At 48.0% G+C, this 20949-nt stretch overlaps 1 protein-coding gene across 4 annotated transcripts in view; it reads left to right on the forward strand.

The window, feature by feature from the left end:
• The window catches only part of GAS7 (growth arrest specific 7), a 280976-nt gene that overhangs the window by 149570 nt on the left and 110457 nt on the right, over positions 1–20949 (forward strand). Inside the window, exon 1 of one of the 4 annotated variants that reach the window (XM_012457595.2) lies at positions 4329–4671. The exons of 2 other annotated variants lie outside the window; for them this stretch is intronic. In XM_012457595.2, the coding sequence (XP_012313018.1) occupies positions 4669–4671 (3 nt within the window). In that variant the 5' untranslated portion in view covers positions 4329–4668. Of the gene's footprint in view, positions 1–4328; positions 4672–15845; positions 16023–20949 lie in introns of those variants that run through there. One more of the 4 variants, XM_012457596.3, reaches the window with a different exon arrangement.

Genomic DNA, 20949 nt, shown 5'->3' on the forward strand with positions numbered 1-20949 from the left:
ATGGGTTTTTGCCATGTTGGCCAGGCTGGTCTCAAACTCCTAACCTCAGGTGACCCACCCGCCTTGACCTCCCAAAGCGTTGGGATTACAGGCGTGAGCCACTATGCCCAGCTTGCTTTTACCTTCTCGTGGGTGAGAGCCCATCTCTAAGAACAAAGTACCTTAGGTCCTGTCTATTTCTGTGACATGTCTGACCTCAAAAGTAAGTGTGTGGATTCGTCACCCGGACTCTCCTCCCACACTGCAGAGAGAAGATGCAAATAACTCAGCTGCCAGTGGGGGACTCCCCACAGCTGGATGTGATGCTCTCGCCGCCTCTTCGTGGCTGGTTTGGGACCATTTTGCAAGTGTAGGCTTGAGCATTGCCTTTCTCTTGTTTTTATGATGGGTGAGAAGGGGGAGAGAGAAAGAAGGTGGGGGGAAAGAGAAAGAAGGTGGGGGGATCTGATAGCCAGTTTCCTCCCTCTAGTTTCTCCCTCACATTTGACCTTTTTATACCCTGGGGTCATGATGATTTCTGCAAAGCAGAGACCCGACTGGGATTTCTACCCTGCTCGAAATCCACCGATGGTTTCTTCTCCTTTATAGAATCAAAGTTTCTTAGTTCCTGGTGCCCTCATAGCCTCCTGTGATCTGACGCCATTCTTCACTACTATTTTTCCCATCTTCCACGCCTCTTAAACTCTGATAAATTGATCCACCTGCTCATCCCGCAGCCTGCACCCACACTGTTTCTCTCTGACCTTGGCTCAGGCTGGCCCCATGGCCTAGAATACTGCCCCCGTGGCTTGGTCCTGCCCAATTCCTCTCAAGAGCCTCTGTTTTTTTCTATTAAATGAGGACGATCATAGAATTTTCCTACTTGGTTTGTTGCATGGATTAAGTGACATGAAACGTGAAGCATAGAACAACACCTGGTCCAGGGTAAGTGCTCAAAGATCCTCAGAATCACTCCTGCAGCAGATCAAAACCCAGCAATTAGAGAGGGAGGTAGAGTGCCCCAAGCAGCCGCGTTGGTAGCTTTGAGAAGAAATGAGCCCTGCCATCAGACGTGGAAGACAAAAGACCAGGAAGATTGGCTGTAGACACAGAAAGGAATTGATATATCCAAGGGAGAGGCACATTGTCACCCCCTCTAGTAGCCTCAGAGTGTACCACACTCCTAAACGGAAAAGCCCTTGATGGACATTAGGATACTGGCTATATTGCCTTGGTCTCCCCATGATTGAACACAAGACAAACCATGGTGAGTGAGTCCTGTTGTAAATGACCAGCCTCCTCATTATCGATCTTCTTCTTCTTCTTCTTCTTTTTTTTTTTTTTTTTTTTTTTTGAGGCAGGGTCTCGCTCTGTTGCCCAGGTTGGAGTGCAGTGGCGTGATCTTGGCTGATGACAACCTCCGCCTCCTGGGTTCAAGTGATTCTCCTGCCTCAGCCTCCTGAGTAGCTGGGATTACAGGTGCACACCACCATGCCCAGCTAATTTTTTATATTTTTAGTAGAGATGGGGTTTTGCCATGTTGGCCAGGCTGGTCTCAAACTCCTGACCTCAAATGATCTGCCTGCCTTGGCCTCCCAAAGTTCTGCTATTACAGGCATGAACCACCACACCCAGCCCGTTCACTGTTGCCAAGGGGCTGGGGCGGCTTCCCTCTGGGTGTACACGGAGAGCCTGAGCTGCTGTGTCTTATGATGTGGGTTACGTGTCACAGGGTCTTTTGGTCTAAACTATCTCCATGAGTCTCAGGCTTTTTTTTTTAAATCATGGCAAAATATACATGATATGAAATCCACCATCTCTCAATTTTAAATGTATAGTTCAGTGGCTTTGAGTACATTCACGTGGTTGTGCAGCCATCACCACCACCACCATTAATCTCCAGAACGCTTCCATCTTGCAGCACTGACACTCTGGACCCATTAAACTCTAACTCCCATCATCCTTTTGCCCCAGCACCTGGTCACCTCCATTCTGCTTTCTGTCATCAATTTGACTTCTCTAGGTGTGTTGTCTAAGTGGAAGCTAATAGTATTTTTCCCTTTGTGTCTGGCTGTTGCACTCAGCATAATGTCCTCAAGGTTCATCCACGTGATTGTGTGTGTCAAAATTTCCTTCCTTCTTAAGGCTGAATAATACTCCGTCGTGTTTATTTTACCACGACTTGGGTTGTTTCCACCTTCTGGCTATTGAGAATTACGGTACCATGAACAGGCAGCAAGACCCTCCCTTCAGGACCTTGCTTTCAGTTCTTTTTGGTATATACCATTAATGGACTTGGGGGACCAGATGGCAATTCTGTGTTTAAATTTTTGAGGAATTACTACACTATTTTCCATAGGGGCTGCACCATTTTACATTTCCACCAGCAGGGCGCGAGGGTTCCAATATTTCTAAATCCTTGCTAGTACTTATTCTTTTCTTTGTTGTTGTTGTTGTTGTTGTGTGTTTGCATGTTTGTTTGTGTGTTTTGAGACAGAGTCTCGCTCTGTTGCCCAGGCTGGAGTGCAGTGGCGTGATCCCAGCTCACTGCAACCTCCGCCTCCCGATTTCTCCTGCCTCAGCCTCCCAAGTAGCTGGGACGACAGGCATGCACCACCACGCCCAGCTAATTTTTGAATTTTTAGTAGAGATGGGGTTTTGCTGTGTTGGCCAGATTGGTCTCGAACTCCTGGCCTCAAGTGATCTTCCTGCCTTGGTCTCCCACAGTGCTGGGATTACAGGTGTGAGCCATTGTTCCTGGTCTTGGCTGGTTTTTTGAGGAAGCCATCCTAATGGGAGTGAGCTGATATCTCATGGTAGTTTTGATTTGCATTTCCCTGATGATTAATGATGTTGAGCATCTTTTCATGTGCTTATTCGTCATTTTTATATCTTCTTTGGAGGAATGTCTTTTTCTCGTTTTTAATTGGGCTCTTTGCTTTTTATTGTTCAGTCTAGACTTTTTATGGACCCAGGGTAACTGCAGTGCCTACCCTTTCAGCCACTGACTATAGTAACAACAAATATCCTAGCTTTCATTGAGCATTTACATCATCCAGTAGGTGAAATATTTAACTGGATGCCCCCATCTTTAATCTCTCACAGCGGCCAGGTGCAGTGGCTCATGCCTGTAATCCTAGCACTTTGGGAGGCTGAGGTGGGCGGATCACAAGGTCAGGAGTTCGAGGCCTGGCCAATATGGTGAAACCCTGTCTGTACTAAAAATACAAAAATTAGCCACGTGTAGTGGCAGGTGCCTGTAGTCTCAGCTACTCGGGAGGCTGAGGCAGGAGAATCCCTTGAACCTGGGAGGTGGAGGTTGCAGTGAGCTGAGACTGCGCCACTGCACTCCAACCTGAGCGACAGAGTGAGACTCTCTATATTAAAAAAAAAAAAAAAAAAATTCTCACAGCAATCTTTCGAGAAAGATACTGTGATCGTCGGCATTTTACACTTGAAATTGAAGCTGGAGCTGTTCCCCAGGGTCTCGCAGCTAGTGAGTAGTAAAACAACAGCTTAGCTCTGGTCAGACTCCATCCTTAGAAAATAGTACTTATTTTTCCCCCCACCGAAGAGTTGGTATTGAAACCTCTTCATAAATAAGTTTATCCATTTGCTTAATAGGGAACTACTCAGTCTTCAGGATCTTGGTTTTTCTAGAAAACTATATTTAGTTCTATATAAAGAATCAGTTTCTAAAACCCCAAAGGTTTACATCTGAAAGCAAACACAGAAATATGCGGCGTTTTGAGTGCTACATCTTCAGCTGCTCCAAAAAGCTTTCTACACGAAATGATACGATCTATTCACCAAGGATCCAAGCCCCTGCCTAAGCTCATTTAGTTGGTGGCTGCAGTATTGATCTTGGGTTCCAACCCTTTCTCCACTTGTAACTAATGACGCCGCGATCCTCAGGCCCCTTTCCGTGGAGACCCTGCATGACCCTGTCTTTGTTGATTATCTGTGCAGGTTTGGTGGTGGTGAGGGCAGAGTGAGGGCAAGAGACCTTCATCTTGCCCCTCTGGAGGCACCAACTTTCCACACAATGGTTCTTTGGGGGAGCGTTCTCTGTTCTTTTTATGTTGGTTTATATCTGGCCTTGGGTTCACACAGCTGGGGCCAGGGCCGGGGCCAGAGTCGTGACTTACGGTTGGGAAGAAGTTGGCCAAAACATTCCCCAGCAGGGTTTGGGCAGGCTTAGGAAGTCCCGCCTAGAACACAGTGGACAAAGCTGCCCTTGTCCACAGGCCTGGGGGTGGGAGGCATCTGGTCAGTGACACAAGCTTGGCCATTGTTCGTTGTGACCTCAGCCAACTTTTTTAGCTGAGAAAGGGGAAAAAGAGGGAGAGTGAAAAAAAAATAAATGAAGACGGCCTCCAGAAGCATTGCATCTGGAAAGTCCAGAATGACTTGTTGATTTCCCAACAAGCACTGGAGCGGATTTGGAAGGAACTGTGCAATGTAGCGGGTTCTTTGTGAAAGAACAGCAATGAGCAAAGCCGCAGGAACCTCCGCTGGGGTGCCCAGAGCACTGGCCCTGGGCTAGCGGCGTGCCTCAGCCCCATTTCCTGCAGAGGCTGCCATGGAGAGGAACCTGGCAGAGTCCTGGCACTGAGTCTGAGGGCTTCAGGCAGGACCGAAGACTCTCTTCTGAGGTAGCAGCCCCCAGAGAAGATTAGCTGTCCTCTGATGGTAAGAATTGATTTTTCTTGCCTGCAGATGTATGCTCCAGTTTGCTTTTCTCTGCATGTTTCGAAAATGACTTTGCCATGTTAAAGAGGCAGCTCTGAAAACTGAGATTTGGGGTCTAACTGCTGAGCTGTGGCGGTCTGGGGACCCTGTGGGCATTGGGGTACATTTCATAGATCCAAGGCATGAGTGGGGAGAAAGGAAGACATGGGTCATCATGTGAGAAATCAGGAAAAGCAGATGGGAGGAGGAGAAAGATTTACGAAGGATGTGTTGGAGAGAAAGGGAGTCTTGGCTCTCTTGGTTACCTGGGGAGCTGTTTTGTAGTTGGAGCTGTGTGTTGGAGAGGCAGAGTGATGATGGGAATTTAATGGAGTCCAAACCTTGCTTCCTCCATGTAACTTTTTCCAAGTAAGAAATTTGGCTTCTACCCACCCATCTGGCTTTTACTCCATGGCCCAGTTCTAGCTGGGGCACCATAAGGTAAAAGCCATCTGGGAACTCTAAAGTCCTTTGAAGGTAAAGGGGAGCTCCTGGGATCATAGCTCCCTAGTGGAACTACCTGCCCGGTAATGTGCTGCGCTTCCAGGCTTGGCTGAGACACCCTTCCAGTTTGCTGGTGGAGGCTGCAACAGTGATGATGGAAGCTCTTCTGATACTTAGTGGTACAGCAGCCTGGTTTCATCAATCTTTTTACCCCCCAGAAGTTATGCATCCATCTTTTTTCTGTGCAAAGTAGGACCTTGAAGAGAGTGGCGATCACTCTCTTGAGGAGGATCTGGACAGCTGTGAGAGGTCCAGTTTGCATGGAAAGGGGGATCTGTTTCAGCACATGGTCTTCCTCCAGGATGCACTCTCCCACCTCCCTGGGCCAGTCAGCATCTCTGATGCTGGTATGGCTTCGTAGTCCTACAGTGCCAGGGGAAGGGAGATGGTGCTTACTTATCCAGGAGCGTCCTCTAACAGGTTAGTTGACCTAGGACAGTCCGCAGCAGCGCTTCTCAAAGGCTAATGTGCATCTGAACTACCCAAGGACCTTCAAAATGTAGATCTGGTGCTGGGCAGGGCCTGCGGCTCTACGTTGATAACCAGATCCCAGGGGGCTTCATGCTGCCGGGGCAGGGGCCACACTTGGAAATCTGCTGCTGTGAGGAACCCAGACCGATCACTCAAGTTCTGACCAAGGTGTGACTGCCTTGGGTCTGACTATAGAGCAGTGGGAGTTCTGGCAGGCCTGTCTGTGGATCGTGGCTGGGTCTTTCATGGGGATGGAGAGATTGGCAAAGAAGAAGAACACTGAAAGGCATATAAGGAGCAGGGAAGAGCTGAAGTCAGGCTCTTGGGAAAAGGGCATGTGGGGTGCAGAGGCTGTCGGTGGGCTGCCCCCAAGCTGAAGTGGAGTGTGTGTTTGGGGTGTAATGTGAGCAGTCAGCCAGAAATGCTAACTGCTAACAGGTCCCAGAAAAATTCCACTGGAACCTACCTTTGGTGCATCTGGGGTGATGCAGAGACAGAAGCCCAGGATTATAGAGTGGAAATCCAGTTGCTAGGCAAATAAAGACCACTCATGTGGCTCGAGGGAGTGACAGGGAAGAGGTGGACACATCAGGATAAAACTCAATGTGGTAAGAGGTAGAAACACAGAATCTGGGGTGGTAAGACGGGATCCTAGGTGTTTACGGCACAGCCCACATTTCAGGAACAGTCAGATGCGTCCTAGACAGGATGCCCATGTCTACACTTGCGTGTGACTTTTTTTCTCCTATTAAAATGGCATGTCCTTAAAACATATATACTAATGCTGACATTTAGAATTATTGATCCTGGTGCGGTGGCCCATGCCTATAATCCAAGCACTTTGGGAGGCTGAGGTGAGTGGATCGCCTGAGGTCAGGAGTTTGAGACCAGCCTGGTCAACATGATGAAACCCTGTTGGTACTAAAAATACAAAAATTAGCTGGGCATGATGGTGGGCGCCTGTAATCCCAGCTACTTTGGAGGCTGAGAGAGGAGAATCGTATGAACCTGGGAGGGAGAGGTTGCAGAGAGCTGAGATCGCACCACTGCACTCCAGCTGGGGCGACAGAGTGAGACTCCATCTCAAAATAAAAAAAAATTAAGTATTAGGCCACACATACATACAAATACACACACACACATACATACATACAAACACACACATCCTTGGAGACTATCTGATCCAACTTCCGTGTTTTAGAGATGAAGAAATTGAGGTCTCCCAGCAGAGATGAAGGAGGTTGCTCAAGCTCTTCCAGCAAGACTGCTGCAGCTTTGGGGCTGGTAGTCCAGCCCCGATTCCCATTCTGTGTTCTTTGCACAGTGGCGCAGAGCAGTGGTAGGTCTCACGCCTCCATAGCAAGACCCTTGGCTGTCACCATTTGTCTATGTTTTATGCACCGCAGCAGCAGCTCCAGAAATGTGAGTCGAATCGGGTTGGTGAGAATTGCACCCCTTACTGACTCTTGGAAACAGTTCCAGCCCTTATTAGACTTCATTTGCCTCCAGTGCTCAGGGTTCAGACCTCATCAGGAACCATCTCCCAGAGTCAGAAGTCTTTGATTAGAATCACTTGGAGCAGAAGCCGTAGGCACTGCAGTCAGTGGAATGAGTCTCCATGGTAGGGAAATGAGCTGCTTCCATTTTCTTCTGGTGCCCGCAGGCCACTCCAGCCAGCAACTAGTGGCCACAAAGCCAAGCCAGCTGGATCGCAGGCGTGCGTGGGCCTCAGAGGCACCTACCCTTAAACCGTAATGAGCTCCAGTCCGCCTTCCTTTACGCCTTCCTTTACAACAGCACTAATTCCCCAAGGAAGCCTACTTTTGCCCCCGGTGCATCTGCGGGCGGCAGCTGTATCACTTGTGCTTGAAGTTCCTTTCTGGTGAGCAGGCTGCTTTGCATGATACCGAGCCTGTTACTGATCAAGCTGGCAAGTTTCAATTCCCTCCCTTGCTTCTGAACTTAAATCCATTTTGAATGCAATCGGTTGCTTGGTAAATTTGGTTCTGGAGTTTTCCTCAGAAGTCTAACAACTTTAGAAAGTGGCAAAAATGATGGCATAAGGCATTTTGGGGCTTTGCAGCTTAATACTAAAGGAAAGCTAGGGAGAATATTACATAGTTCCCCCCCACACTGTGGGACATATCAAGTTTGGCAAAACTCTCTTGTTCCCAAGGGAAGTTGGCCTCACCCTACCAGGAACTCCCTGGGCAGTGTGTTAGGCGAATAATCCACAAAATGTCCTTCAAAAGTGTTTTCTAGGTCAGGACGATTGATATCATTATAGATATAAACTAACATAAAAAACCTAGGATATATTTCAGGATGATTAATCTTAAGGATGAAGAAAGAAGTCCTAAAGTCTAGCCCAACTCCTTCCTTTGACAAATAGGGATATTTCAGCATTAACTGGCTGTAACAGTGACCTATGGCAAGGGGAAGAGAATCGCCAGCTGTTCAGCTTTCCCGTACAGACCTAAGATCACGCGCACAATTGCATAGCCTGATTTGGGCATATATTTCATTTCCATTTTTTGTTACATCACTTCACTTTGTTGGTGTCTCAGACAAACCTTTCTTTCCACTGATTCTAAGTCAGATTTGGTTGAGTAAATGAAAGGGTATCTAGACTAAAAGAGTTTGAGAACTCTTTCTCTTTAGAACCCAGAAGTTTATTTTGCAGGGGGCATGGGGGCGTGGCAATTTGCAGCAAGAAAAGCAATATTTCTTGAAGATTTGTGTCTTGTCAGGCCTCTGTCAAATGTTTTGTTTATGTGACTGCTGTTCTTGGAAGCTGAGCTGGACATTTAACTGTCTTGATATTTCCCTTGTGGTTTTAGTCTCTGTTATAAAAGCCGCCCCCTGCGTGGGTTATAGGACCACAATGTCCAGGGCTTGCAATCCCCCCATTTTACAGATGAGGAAACAGGCCCAGAGAGGCTAAGATGATTGCGCTCATCACAGCTCCGCTGTCTGGAAACACAGCATCTCTTTATGCCTAGGCCTGTGCACTATCTCCTAATACTTTTGTCGTCCTGAGTTGGGGATAGGATATCAGAATGGCCCACACTATTTTTATTAAAGAGGGAGGAGGAGAGAAGCAACGTTCCTCTGCAGTTCATTAGGAATGGAGAGTTTGAATAAAATGACTCTGTGAATCAAAAGCTGGTGAGCAGTCATTCAGGTTTTCTGACTTGGAAGACAGAAGCTGGAACTGGCTGTTGGGAGGAGACTACCTTGCCCTTTTTTTTTTTTCTTTTTCTTTTTTGAGACAGAGTTTCCCTTTTTCACCCAGGTTGGAGTGCAGTGGCTGGATCTCGGCTCACTACAAACTCCATCTTCTGGTTTCAAGCAATCTCCTGCCTCAGCCTCCCGAGTAGCTGGCATTACAGGCGCCCACCACCATGCTCAGCTGATGTTTATATTTTTAGTAGAGACAGGTTTTCACCATGTTGGCCAGGCTGGTCTCGAACTCCTGACCTCATGATCTGCCTGCCTCGGCCTCCCAAAGTGCTGGGATTATAGGTCTGAGCCACCGCGCCTGGCTGAGAGGAGACTACCTTGCCATTTTTAATTGTGCTGAAGCATCGAGACCAGAAACACCTTGAAATGGGACAAAATGTAGGCTTGTCTTTTTTCTGGGGTTCCCCAACCCCTCCAGGCTTCAAGGTGGGGAAGCAGTCCCTGCCTCCCTTACTGTTTCTGGAGCTGTTCTCTGTATTTCAGGAGTGCTTGTGGGACAACACCCCAGGTCCTCCACCCCAGATCCTGTGGTTCTAAAACAGTCACAAGGCCTTTAGGCACCTGCTCCAAACCCCTTTATAAGAGGCCAAAAGAGTGACTCTGATATTTGGTGGCACAATTATGCTGGTTCGTCAATACCGAGATTCTTCCAAAACATGCTGATGAGTGGGCGTCTCTCAGATCCCCATCATGCCGTATGGTGCTGCTGGGGAGATGCCACCAACATAAAGGACCAGCCATCTCGGATGCACGCAACATGCTCACATTCAGAGTTTTCCTTATCTCTTGTGTGGTCTCCTCTGGAACCCTGTTCATTGCCTCTTCTGTCTTCCATTCGGACAGCAGGTGCCATCACCTTAAAAATCTCATTCTCCAGAGTCAGAGAAGGAAGGGTCATGTGGGAATAGGGGCTCTGCAAGGCCCACAAAGAAGGCATTTCTTTCCTACCCTCCACTGACCGCTTGATTCCTTGATGCTTCAAGGCTGTGACATGGCTTCTGACCCAAGAGGGGCCGTCCAGTTCATCCTTGCAGTTTGCAGGATCATTTGCAAATCTTTTCATCAATCCTTGTCCCCCTGGAGACTCCGTATTTCCAGCCTGGCAAGTTTCCCTGTGAGGGTTGACTTCCTGTATCTTTGCTGCATGGACTGCATTGTAATTATGTTCATCAAAATTCCTGGTTAACCAGATCACTCCATTTCTTTATAGGGTCAGAAAATACAGAGTCTATTGTTCTGTGTCCTCTCCCTGCTCCGTCTTGACAAACATACCCCATGAGTTGACTGGCCCTCAGGGATGTGCTGGGGGCTTGCAGGGTGGCTGGGACCCTTGCCAAGCCTACCAGGAGCTGGATATGTCTGGAGTGCCCCAAGTGGTTCAGCCTCCAGGCTCATGGCTGGGAGAAAACTCCCATGGCCCTAATGTCCACCTCTTAGGGTGGGTGCCAGTGACAGCCACAGTGAGAGGCTTCCTCTTGCCACTTCATGGACAGAGGACAGTGATGGTGTAGGGGTGTAGGAGGAAGTAGCTGATGCAGATGAAGAAGAGTACGCCAGACACTCCATGGGGACTGGAGTTGCAACCTGGGTGAGTCACTTTTGGATTTGTCCAGGGAGGCTGGAGGGAATGGGCATCTGATGTGAGCAAGCGGGGGGATTCAGGCCAGCAAGGTGCAGACTGTTGCTCCCACATTCATTGTCACCCCATCCATCGATCTGCCCCAAGTAGTGAGGCCTGAGGACACTTGGATAGTGCCAGGTTTGGAAGAGTCGTGAGAACGTTTGCATCTAAATGACTAAAGCAGCATTTGAGAAGTTTCTTTTATGGACTCAAGGAGGCAGCCTTGCTGACCAGGTGATTTCTAATAATAAGGGTTCGAGGCTACACACAGAGGACTCTGGTAAAACCTCCGACAGATTTTGCAAATAGAAAACTGGAAGAAAGAAAGGCGACCCTCCTGGCTCTTTGGCTTCTTGCTGGTTAGCACTGTGGGTGCACCTTATGCGCTTGACCCCCTTTTCACACAGGTCCAGCCACAGTGCCACAGGACCTGGTCATGCTCAGGCCCAGGCCCAAAAACAGCTACACTCTCTTCTCTGCGTTTTGGCCCTGGGAACCCTTTGAGGGCTTACAAAGCCAAACAGGTGTTTCAAATGAGGTCTTTGGAAAGCCCTGGGTTCCTACTGAGTTTTCGCTCAGTCTGCAAAGTGCTTTGGTCTCAGCCTATCCACCTGAATGGATTCCAGGGCTCAGGATTCCCTGCGGAAGCTGAGTGCCCTTGGGGCCCATAAAACTTGATAGAGGTGAGACTCAAAAGACTCACAGCGCCTCTGTTTTGTTACTTCTGGTTGAGAACCTGTCAGTTTTTAGGAAAAGGCAAGTGTGGACATGAGAAGCAAGGACACAAATCTTTGTCATGAGGATGGGAGGAAGAACAGCATTTGTTTCCATCTCCCTTGGTGTTCTCACCATCTCAGTGTTCCTCCTGCCTCTTGATCTCTTCTCGTATACATATATCTATATATACTTATTCTTATTCTTATTCTTATTATCATTTGAGATGGAGTCTTGCTTTGTCGCCCAGGCTGGAGGGCAGTGGCACGATCTCAGCTCACTAGCTCACTGCAATCTCCGCCTCCTGGGTTCAAGCAATTCTCCTGTCTCAGCCTCCCTGGTAACTGGGATTACAGGTGCACGCCACCATGCCCAGCTAATTTTTGTATTTTAGTAGAGATGGAGTTTCACCATGTTGGCCAGGCTGATCTTGAACTCCTGACCTCAGCCAGTTCACCTGCTTCGGCCTCCCAAAGTGCTGGGATTACATGCGTGAACCACCGCACCTGGCCTAGTATATTTTTTTAAGTGGAGGGTTTTGTTTTGTTTTTTGAGACAGGGTCTCTGTTGCTCAGGCTGGAGAATAGGGTGCAAATGTGGCTCACTGCGGCCTGGAACTCCTGGGTTCAAGCAATCCTCCTGCCTCAGCCTCCCTAGTAGCTGGACAAAAGGTGTGCACCACCACGTCTGACTAATTTTTAAATTTTTGTAGAGATGGAGTTGCTGTGTTGCCCAGGTTGGTCTTAAACTGCTGGGCTCAAGAGCTCCTCCCACCTTGGACTTCCAAAATGTTAGGATTATAGGTGTGAGCCACTGCACCCAGCCCTTTTCTAGTACTGTCTAGATTTGAGACTCAGGTTATGATTTCATTTTTTTTTAACAGTACAGCTTGAGAATAGCAACGTGTATACATGATTGTATAACTAGATTCTTTTTTTTTTTTTGAGACAGAGTTTCGCTCTTCTTACCCAGGCTGGAGTGCAATGGCGCAATCTCGGCTCACCACAACCTCCGCCTCCCGGGTTCAAGCAATTTTCCTGCCTCAGCCTTCCGAGTAGCTGAGACTACAGGCATGTGCCACCATGCCCAGCTAAATTTTTTTTGGTATTTTAGTAGAGACAGGGTTTCACCATGTTGACCAGGATGGTCTCGATCTCTTGCCCTCATGATCCACCCGCCTCGGCAACTAGATTCATTATTACATATGCATTTCTGTAAGCTGCTTTCGATGTTCAGCCTTTGTCCTTTTGTGCTATGATTTCTTCATTCTTCAGCTTTATTTGTCTTGATCTTTCAGGCAGTTGGAGTACATCTCTTAAGCACTTTTACTAAGGAGGACATGAGTCCTTGTCTCTAGAAGAATGTATTTCTGTCACCTTCGCTGGTGAAAGACAGCTTGGCTGCCAGTGAAGTTCTTGGTATTTTTGCCGTCATGCACCGGAGGCGCTTTTGAGATGCGGTTACAGAGAAGTTTGAGACCAGCTTTCTTTCTTTCCTTGCACTGGTCTTCCCACGTGAATGATTATAGGACTTTTATCCTTATCTTTGCTATGTGAATATGTTGTTGGGATATGTCTGCTTCTTGGTCTTTTGAAACCCGCTTCGCCTTGAACAGCGTAGGACCTCAGGAACGTTCCTTCTCATCAGCCTTTGTTTATTGTTTCTTATCTGTTAGAGCTTTTCTGCTGGTCTCCTCCGCAGGAAAACCCAGTATCCATATCTTCGCTTGCTGTTTCATCCTCACATTTGCATTTTTCCCATTTCCTTTGCATTCTGGGGGAAAAAAAATTCTCATTTGTTTTGTACATAACTGATTCACTTTGTTTTGCAGTACTAATTCTACATTTTATTGCAACCAATGTGCTCCTTCTGTTACAACCTTTCAAACTTCCCTATAATTTTTATCATTTTCTGTTCCTTTTTTATATCATTTTGGTTTTTTTTCCAAACCAACTTGCTTTGTTTTGCATTTGTTGTGTTCTCTTCTTATGAGTTTTTGCTGTTATATCATAGATGTCAGATCTTCCTGCCCTTTGTTGAGGCTGCTAAATACTTTTCTGAGATGTTTCCCCTGGATACTACAGGTGAGATCATGATGAGAAGTTTGTTTCTCTTGAGACTTCTAGATATTCGTCCTCAATCTATTTTCTGCAATAAAAAATAAAAAACATATTATCTTGTCTCCCCTCCTCCCCATTTGTGCAGCTCTAACAAAATACCTGAGACTGGATAATGTATAAGCAACATGAATGTATTTATTTATTTGAGACAGTGTCTCACTCTGTCAGCTGGAGTGCAGTGGCACGATCATAGCTTACTGCAGTCTCAAACTCCTGGGCCCAGGCAGTACTTCCCCTGCATCAGCCTCACAAATTACCTGGGACTACAAGTGCGTACCACCATGCCCAGCTAAATTTTAAAAAAGAAACATTTATTTTTGGAGAGATCAGGGGGTCTCATTATGTTGTCTAGGCTTGTCTTGAACTCCTGGCCTCAAGCAAACCTCCTGAGAAGCTGGGATTACAGGCACAAGCCACTGTGCCTAGCTCAAGAAGAGGACTTTTCCACAGTTCTGGAGACTGGGAGGTCCCCAGATCAAGGTGTCAGCAGGTTCTGTTTGGTGAGGGCTGCTGTCTGCCTCCAAGATGGCAGCATGTTGCTGTGTCTGCCAGAGAAAGGAACACCGTGTCCTCACATGGAGGAAGGGAGAAGGGCAAGCTAGTGAATGCTGCATGAAGCCGCTTTTATAAGAGCCTCAATCTCACTGAAGGAGGAGGAGCCCTCCTGGCCTGATCACCTCTTAAAGACCCCATCTCTATTTTTTTTTTTAGATGGAGTTTTGCTTTGTCGCCCAGGCTGTAGTGCAGTAGCGCGATCCTGGCTCACTGCAACCTCCGCCTCCTGGGTTCTTGCAATTCTCCTGCCTCAGCCTCATGAGTAGCTGGAATTACAGGTGCAAGCTGCCACACCCGGCTAATTTTTTGTATTTTAGTAGAGACGGGGTTTCACCATGTTGCCCAGGCTGGTCTCGAACTCCTGAGTTCAGGCAATCTGCCTGCCTCGGCCTCCCAAAGTGCTGGGATTACAGGCATGAGCCATTGTGCTCGGCTGAGACCCCATCTCTTAATCCTTCCATATTGGCAACACCTGAATTTTGGAGGCGACACATTCAAACCATGGCAGAATCCATTCAGTAGATCCATGAAGAGCTGGGATTTGTTCACAGGTGAGGCACACACACCTTCTCCACCCCATTCCCATTCCCTGTCTCTATTATTTGGTGAAATAGCCTCCTTAAATCTTTTTGAAGCCTAGTTCCTACTACAGTTCTCATCTATCCGTCCATCCATCCAGTGTTCTGGGCGCTGTGCTGAGACTAAAGCTATGAAAAGAGGGACAGGGATACGGCCCTGTCTTCCCAAATCTTATAGTCTGTTTCTTCATTGATATGGCAGCTCCCTCAAACTCCTTCTTCCAGGCCAAGTCTCTGAATCTCTGACCTTTAGAAGAAAATGAAGACTTGGCCAGGTGTGGTGGCTCACACCTGTAATCCCAGAACTTTGGGAGGCCAAGGTGGGCAGATCACGAGGTCAGGAGATTGAGACCATCCTGGCTAACATGGTGAAACCCCATCTCTACTAAAAATACAAAAAAATTAGCTAGGCATGGTGGCACATGCCTATAGTCCCAGCTACTCAGGAGGCTGAGGCAGGAGAATCGCTTGAACCCAAGAGGTGGAGGTCGCAGTGAGCCGAGATCACGCCACTGCACTCCAGCCTGACGACAGAGCGAGAGTCTGTCTTATTAAAAAAAAAGAAAACAGAGACTCTGCCAGGGTCCAGCCTGCTGCCTGTGTAACTACTGGCGAAGACTATAGTCTCCAGGATGTGCTCTAACATTGCCAGGGTTCCCCTACTATTTTCTGTGCACTGAAATTTCTGAGTATGGACAGAAAGGCTACTGGAGTTGCAGAGCATAGTGCTTTCACCTGTGAGACAGGAAATGTGCCCAGTATTCTTGGAGACCCAGACTCTGGGGCTGGTGATGTCATTGTGGGCTGTGAGGCCCTCTTGCTTGATTTGTGTCTTAACCCAGAGTCGGAGGAGATTATTGTTCTTTGGGTAGCTGTTTCCAGCTCTGTGTAGGAGTCTGCCCACCATAAACAGGTGTCCAGCGGGAAGGCATGACGTGGGAGTGACTTGCCAGTCTCCAGCCCTGCTGGGTCTTGATCTTCCTGGTGGGCCCTGGCAGCCCCATTAGCAATTGACTGACTCCCTGAGGAGTGCAGAGCTGGCAGTGGGGCCACTCCTGGCTGCTGGGTCCAGGACTACTCAGGGACTCAACCCTCTCAGGCATGCCTAGCCATGCCCTGGCTGCTTCTGGATGTCCAGCTACCTCTGTGGTTGGGGAAGAGAGGACTTGCTGGAGAGTCCTTTGTGGAGGAGCCTTCAAGCCGTGCCAATCACGGCACTGGGCTCATTAGCAAGCATTGCCATGACAACGGGTCTGCCAGAAAGTGGCTCGTTAGGCTGACAACTTCAGAGCTGTTATATATAGATCTGGGTGTGGGGGGAGTGGGGGTGTGGGGCCCTGTGGATATGCTTTTCTTTAGAGCTCCTATTGCTTCTGGGTTTGGGGTGTGAGAGGAGGCAGAGCGGGAGACCTTAAAACTGTCTGATCTGGCTGCTAAAGCGAGTGTCTGACGACCACCCATTAACGCCGGCCGGCAAGTAGCATTTGCTCGTGGCTTTAGGAAAAGGTAAGAGTCAGGGGTTCTCGGAAGCCTCCGGAGGGGCAAAGAGTCCCCGACGCGGAGGTGGCACCCAGGTCGAACTTGAGCTTGAAGCATGGTGGGAGCTGTAGGGAGTGGAATAGCGGGGTCAGTACTGCTTGGAAGCTGCAGAGATAACCTCCAGTGTCTGTTAAATAGTTTATTTGAAGGATTTGGGGCAGTGGGACAGAATCTTTTTCTTTAATAAGTACCTGTGCAGCCCAACACTGTCTTTTTACAAATCGTGCGTATAAAAATTTTATGATCTCAGTTTTCATTTCAGAAGTGATGTTTTTCTCAGTGGCTGCCTTTAAAGCTGCAGCGGAGTGGTTTCAGAGCACAGGACTCACCCAGGATCATTGTTCCAAATGCAGTCTCCCGGGCTGCTCTGGAGGTGGAGTCAGGCCCAAGAGTGTGTACTTTCACTCACATCCCAGGTGACTGCTGGGGGGCCCACGGTGATCATACTTTGAGAAACTCTGCTGTAGGGGGATTTGTCTTTGATCTCTGTAATCTCTGGGTGACTTTGCTGCCTGCTTTTTATTTTTAAGAGGAGAAATCAGTAGCCATCATTAAGGGGAAAATCTGGGGGGGTTGTGTTGTTTTTTTTTAATAAAGAGACAAGGAAGTCAGCCTACAGCTAGGGAACGTGACTGCCTGGACGCGGGTGGTGATATTTTTGCACATCTCCTGGGAAGGCATATGCTCACTTGGGGACTGGGAGACAAGCAGGAGGATCAGGCTTGAGTTGTCATCCTCCTTGGGAAGGAGCTGGAGTGTCAGGTGGTCTTGGTGAGGAAATGGAGCTGAGTAGGTATAGTTGGGGAGAGGTATGGCCTGGCTTTGGGAAACTGGATAGAAGTCTCTAGAACAAAGCTGATATTTTAATTAATTAATTAATTTTGTGTAGATAGATGGAGTCTTGCTACGTTGCCCAGTCTGGCCTTGAACTCCTGGCCTCAAGCAATCCTCCTGCCTCGGCCTCCCAAAACGCTGGGATTATAGGCATGAGCCACTGCATCTGACCAGCTCGTATTTTCAAGCAGTTTGTTTTTACCATTTAATTAGCTGTGCAACTCTGGGCAAGTTATGAAACCCTGTGCGTCTCAGATCCCTTGTTTTAAAGCGGGAATAAATGTCAGCTATGAGGCAGACTTGTTGTGATGATTAGCTGATTGTCTAAAGCCCCCAGTCCAGTGTGGCATGCATTATAGATATTTGGTGACTGGTAAACGTCATTCTTGATGGGTACACATGGATCTGAGCTCATCTATTTCTTGAGTACTTTCTAGGGTAGGGTTCTGGAGTAGTCTAGAAACTTCCTGATATTACGTGTAAAATAGCATGTGTGTGTGTATGTATGTGCACCCATTTTAGGGGACAGAAGATCCATAGCCTTCCTCAGATTCTTAGAGGATGAACTTTCCATATATATCATTGAGCAGGTTGCCTACTGAACAAGGAGGCTCAGATGAAGGGATGGAGAGGGACCGAAGCCTGGCCTTGCACTCTGGCCGAGGGATGGTCCCTTCCAGAGGAAGAGGCTGTGTTTTCTAATTCCCACAAAGACACCCTGTACATCAGGTAAAGAATGTCTGAGTTTAGAAAAAAACTTCCTTCATTTTCCCCACCCCCACTCCTTCTACCTCTGATCTTGTTCCTTCCAGGTGGGGTCTGTCCCCAACCCCCTGGGCCTGTGTCACCTTTGCTTCTAGTTCTATTCCCACGGGAAAGTGCTGACACAATTAAGGGGAAAAAAGCCACAGGACTAAGGAAGAGAAGGGAAGGATTTAACTTGGAAGGAAACTAATTAGAAGAATAAGATTGAGAGAGCCCTTAATTATTGGGTGGTAATGCACACTCTATCCTCTTGATGACTGGGGGCCTGCTGCTCCTGCCCCTCCATAGCCATGAAGGGTGAGATAATGCTGATGCTATTGGCTCTTTTTTTTTCTTGAGTCGGAGTTTGGTTCTTATTGCCCAGGCTGAATGGTGCGGTCTCAGCTTGCTGCAACCTCTGCCTCCCGGGTTCAGGTGATTCTCATGCTTCAGCCTCCCGAGTAGCTGGGATTACAGGCATGAGCCACAACACCTGGCTAATTTTTTTTGTATTTTTATTAGAGGCGGGGTTTCACCGTGTCAGTCATGGTGGTCTCGAACCCCTAGCCTCAGGTGATCCACCCACCTCGGCCTCCTATAAGTGCTGGGATTACAGGCATGAGCCACTGTGCCTGGCCGCTGTTGGCTCTTAAATGAGGACTTGAAGGTAGGGAGGTCTAACTTCTGCCTTCACCACATTTTAAAATGTTTTTTTTTTTTTAATTGTTATAATACACATGACAGTATCAGTGATATTTATGCATCGATGATATTGTACAGCCATTACCATGATCTGGTTCTGGAACATTTGTCATTACCCCAAAGCAAAAATCTATACCCATTCTCCCCTCCCCAGACCCCTGGAAAAGACAAATCTATTTCTGTCTCTATGGCTCTGCCCATTCCGGGCATTTCATGTGAATGAAATCATACCATACGTGGTCTTTTGTGTCTGGTTTCTTTCACTTAGCATGATGTATTCAAGGTTTATCCATATTGTAGCATGGATCACTGCTCAATTATTTTAAATTTCTGAATAATATTCCATTGTATGACTATAGCACACTATCCATGCATCTGTTGATGGGTATTTGAGTTGTTTCCACTTTCTGGCCATTACAAACGATATTGCCATGAACATCCGTGTACCAATTTTTGTTTGACTCCTTGTCTAGGTTTCTGGGTCTACCCCTGGTTGTCTCCATGTCTTTTGACTTCTGACATGGAAACAGCCATTAGGAGGAACTTCTTTCTAAGAGAGGGGAAAGGTGAAGTGGCTGTGGCCGCCCTGGGAGATGGAGGCAGAGCGTGGCTGGGCAGGAGGGAGATGTGGAGACCAGCTTTGCCACATCAGTCACAGTAGGAAATGGGCCTGGTGGCCCCAGTGTCCTCCTCCTCCCCTCTTTCAGCATCTCATGGCCCTTCAAGGCTCAGTGTCAGGATGCCTCCCTCTGTAGGGTCCCGAATTTCCTCGTTGGAGGAGACCTCCTTGGTCATCAGTGTCTTGTGGAGAAAGGATGGTGTCATTATTGCTCTCTCGTGGGTGGGGCACTGAGGGTCACGGGTTGGGTCCGCTGGCTCTCCAGCCCCTGTAAGGAGTGGTCTCCTCACTGCCTAGCCTTCTCTCCAGAACGCACTGGCCAGCTCTCAAGCCGTTAACCTCCCCAGCAGGTGTTTGCATTTCTAGTCGGGTAGTGTTGGAAACAGAAAGCTCAGAGAAATGACTGTTGATGGTGACATTTCTGACCCAGGGTTGGTGAGGCTAGGGTGGAGGTTGGTATCGCCAGAGACAAAGACCGTGTGAAAGCCCTTCGGCAGAAACCCCCATTCATTGTGCATCCCTAGTGCCAGGTTGTTTATTGTTAACTATCTTCTGTCTTCATATTATCACCCTTCATTTTACAGATTCCAGAATAGCCTGGTGAGTCAGGAGCCTGTGGTCACATGGCTGCTGAGCGGTCCAGGCAGGATTGGCACTGAAGGCTGTTTGAGGCTGAGGACTGTTTTCACTGTGCCTATGGGTCCCCTTCGCTGCACCCCTTTTCTGGCCATGTTAATATTTGATCCTTCCCATCTCCCCCACACGTTATTTGGATAAACACCAATATGGCCTTCCCATATTTGATTGAAGGAGAAACTAGAATATTTCACTCAAGGAGAGGACACCTGGCACCTTACCCCTCTGGTTCTAGAATCTCTTTCATCAAATGATCATTCCTGTTGTTGTGTGTTTTTTATTTGTTGTTGTTGTTCTTTGTTTGGAGACAGGATCTCACTCTGTCACCCAGGCTGGGGTGCAGTGGTGCGATCACGGCTCACTGCAACCTCGACCTCTGAGGTTCAGCTGATCCTCCCACCTCAGCCTCCTACATAGCTGGGACCATACGTGTGCACCACCACACCTGGCTAATTTTAAAATTTATTTGCAGATGGAGTCTTCCTATATTGCCCAGGCTGGTCTCAAACTCCGGGACTCAAGCCATTCTTCCACATCAGCCTCCCAAAGTGCTAGGATTACAACCTGAGCCGTTGCACCTGGCCCTAACCCTCATTTTTAATCCCCTGATGCCCCCATGCTTACTTTATTCCTAGTCCCACTGGACAGAAGATACAGCTCCTGTGCATGGGGTACTTCTCATTCTCTCAACATGCACATGCATGCGCGCGCGTGCGCGCGCACACACACACACACACACACACACACACACACACCCCCCTTGTTATAATCCTATTTGTCTGGCATGTATTTTGGCCATCATCCAATCCTGGAGAGGCCACAGTGGTGTGGAGGCCTCTTTCTTAGAAGATGGTCTTCCGGCCAGGCGTGGTGGCTCATGCCTGTAATCTCAGCACTCTGGGAGGCCAAGGCAGGCAGATCACCTGAGGTTGGGAGTTTGAGACCAGCCTGACTAACATGGAGAAAACCCATCTCTACTAAAAATACAAAAGTCGCCGGGTGTGGTAGCACATGCCTGTAATCCCAGCTACTCTGGAGGCTGAGACAGGAGAATCGCTTGAACCTGGGAGGTGGAGGTTATGGTGAGCTGAGATCACACCATTGCACTCCAGCCTGGGCAACAAGAGTGAAATTTCGTCTCAAAGAAAAAAAAAAAAAGGCGGTCTTCCATACGGAATCAAACAGGAGTTGCAGATTAGCAGGTGTAGGAGACAGAGCGTCCAGGGCATCAGGGAAAGCTTTTAATTAAGTTGTGAAAATTCATAATGAAACATACACTGCAGCTACACAGAGGGCAGAAGGGAGGCTGTGTTTACTCAAAGTCCCTGAGCAGCTCAGATTGACTTGTTCCCTCCGATG

The sequence above is a fragment of the Aotus nancymaae genome, unplaced genomic scaffold, assembly GCF_030222135.1.
Source record: "Aotus nancymaae isolate 86718 unplaced genomic scaffold, 86718_ANA_hifiasm-v0.15.2.pri h1tg000018l, whole genome shotgun sequence".
In the NCBI taxonomy this organism is placed as follows: Eukaryota; Metazoa; Chordata; class Mammalia; order Primates; family Aotidae; genus Aotus; species Aotus nancymaae.